The sequence below is a fragment of the Emiliania huxleyi genome (genome assembly GCF_000372725.1).
Source record: "Emiliania huxleyi CCMP1516 unplaced genomic scaffold EMIHUscaffold_56, whole genome shotgun sequence".
NCBI lineage: Eukaryota > Haptophyta > Isochrysidales > Noelaerhabdaceae > Emiliania > Emiliania huxleyi.
In genome coordinates, this window is record NW_005197803.1 from 312794 (window position 1) to 314387 (window position 1594).

At 65.3% G+C, this 1594-nt stretch overlaps 1 protein-coding gene across 1 annotated transcript in view; it reads right to left on the reverse strand.

Moving 5' to 3' along the window:
• Window positions 1–539: 539 nt before the first annotated feature.
• The window catches only part of EMIHUDRAFT_213130 (hypothetical protein), a gene marked incomplete at both ends in the record, with an annotated part of 1492 nt that continues 437 nt past the window's right edge, over window positions 540–1594 (reverse strand). Inside the window, one exon of the mRNA XM_005765265.1 lies at window positions 540–548. Coding sequence (XP_005765322.1) covers window positions 540–548 — 9 coding nt within the window. The remainder of the gene's footprint in view (window positions 549–1594) is intronic.

The window sequence follows — 1594 nt, forward strand, 5'->3', positions numbered from 1 at the left end:
TTTCGGGATGCCCGTCCCTCCGTGAAAGCCGTGATGCGTCATCTCCCGGGGGGGGGGGGGGGAAGTACCTTGCTTGGGCTAGTGCCATTTCACTGTGGCACAGCTCGCGTTACAAAACCTTGATTTGACCATTTGCGCCATTTTGTCCCTCTCGGTGCCTTCCAGAGGAAGCTGCGACCCCGCCAAGTGGACGGGGGCACTCGGCAGGTGGCGCGGAGTGCCCCCGTCCACTCGGCGGGGTCGCAGCTGCCTCTGTGCGTCCTGGGGAGGGACAAAATTGTCGCCGCCGGAGACGACTCGACGCCGCTGAGATTGGAGATCAAGCTCTGACAGGTCGCACGTCGCTCCTTTGACGCCGACGTGACTCACCCGTGCAGATCACATCAGGACACGGTCTCGACGCGCTCGGTACGACGCCTGCGACCCGTCTCGGGTCAGGTGGCACGACGCTCATCGCGCCTACCAGCGCTGCCGTACAGGTTGCCACGACGAGGTCGAGCACGCTTCTATACGCTCGCCGAGCCTTCCTTTCCATCCAATTAGGCAGCCTGGGAACGGTGGCGGTCAGAGGCAAAGCCTACGAGGGGTGGTGGAACCACATGTCACGGCTACTGCCGGCTCGACCCCACGATAGCCTCCGAAGGCTGACTTTGCGGCACCATCATCGGACGATGTCGACGAGTTGGGTCGCTCTCGCGGTAGCCAGATGACCTCTCTTTCTAGGAGCATCGGCCATGGCCGCAGGGAGCGCGGGGGAGGGCGCTGGAAGCAACACGGAGCTCCGTTGGAGACGTTTTCAAGATTAGCGTGTCAGAGTGAAATGGCACTAGCCTTGCCTCACTGCCCCGGCGCCCACGCCTCGATCTTCTTGGGCAGCATCTGATTCAACAGGTTCTCTCCGTGCCCTAGGCAGCCGTCTTCACCCTTGCCCCAGGCGAAGAAGGCGCCATCGGCGGTGAGGGCGAGGCTGTGAGCCCCTCCAGCCGACGCAGCGATGACGCGCTGCCCAGCAAAGGCCTCGACCTTCTTGGGCAGCGGTTGGTTCTGCTCGTCGCCATGGCCCAACCGGCCTCGGCTTCCAAAGCCCCAGCTCCAGACGGCTCTGCCGGTGGTGATGGCGAGGCTGTGCGCGTATCCAGCAGAAAGCAGAAACAGCGACGACACTCCGGCCCCTACAAAGGCCTCGATCTTCTTCGGCAGCGACTGGTGCTGCTAGTCGCCGTAGCGCAGGACGGAACCTTTGGCAGAGGCGTCATGACGCCAACCTCAAGGGAAACCGTGGTCACGGGGGGAGGCGTCGGCGCTGGTGGCGAGAGCGGCGGCGGTGGAGACGGCTCTGGCGGAGACGGTGGTGGAAATGGCGGCGGCGGCGGTGGTGGTGGTGGCGACGCCGGCGGCGGTGGCGAGAGCGGGCCGGGCGAAGGAGGGGGTGGCGGCGATGCTGGCCCGGGCGAGGGCGGCGGCGGGGCCGGCGACGGTGGGGGCGGCAGTGGCGCCGGCGACGGTGGTGGTGGGCCGGGCGAAGGCGGCTACTCATGAGAGAGAGAGAGAGAGAGAGAGAGAGAGAGAGATAGAGAGAGAGAGAGAGAGAGAT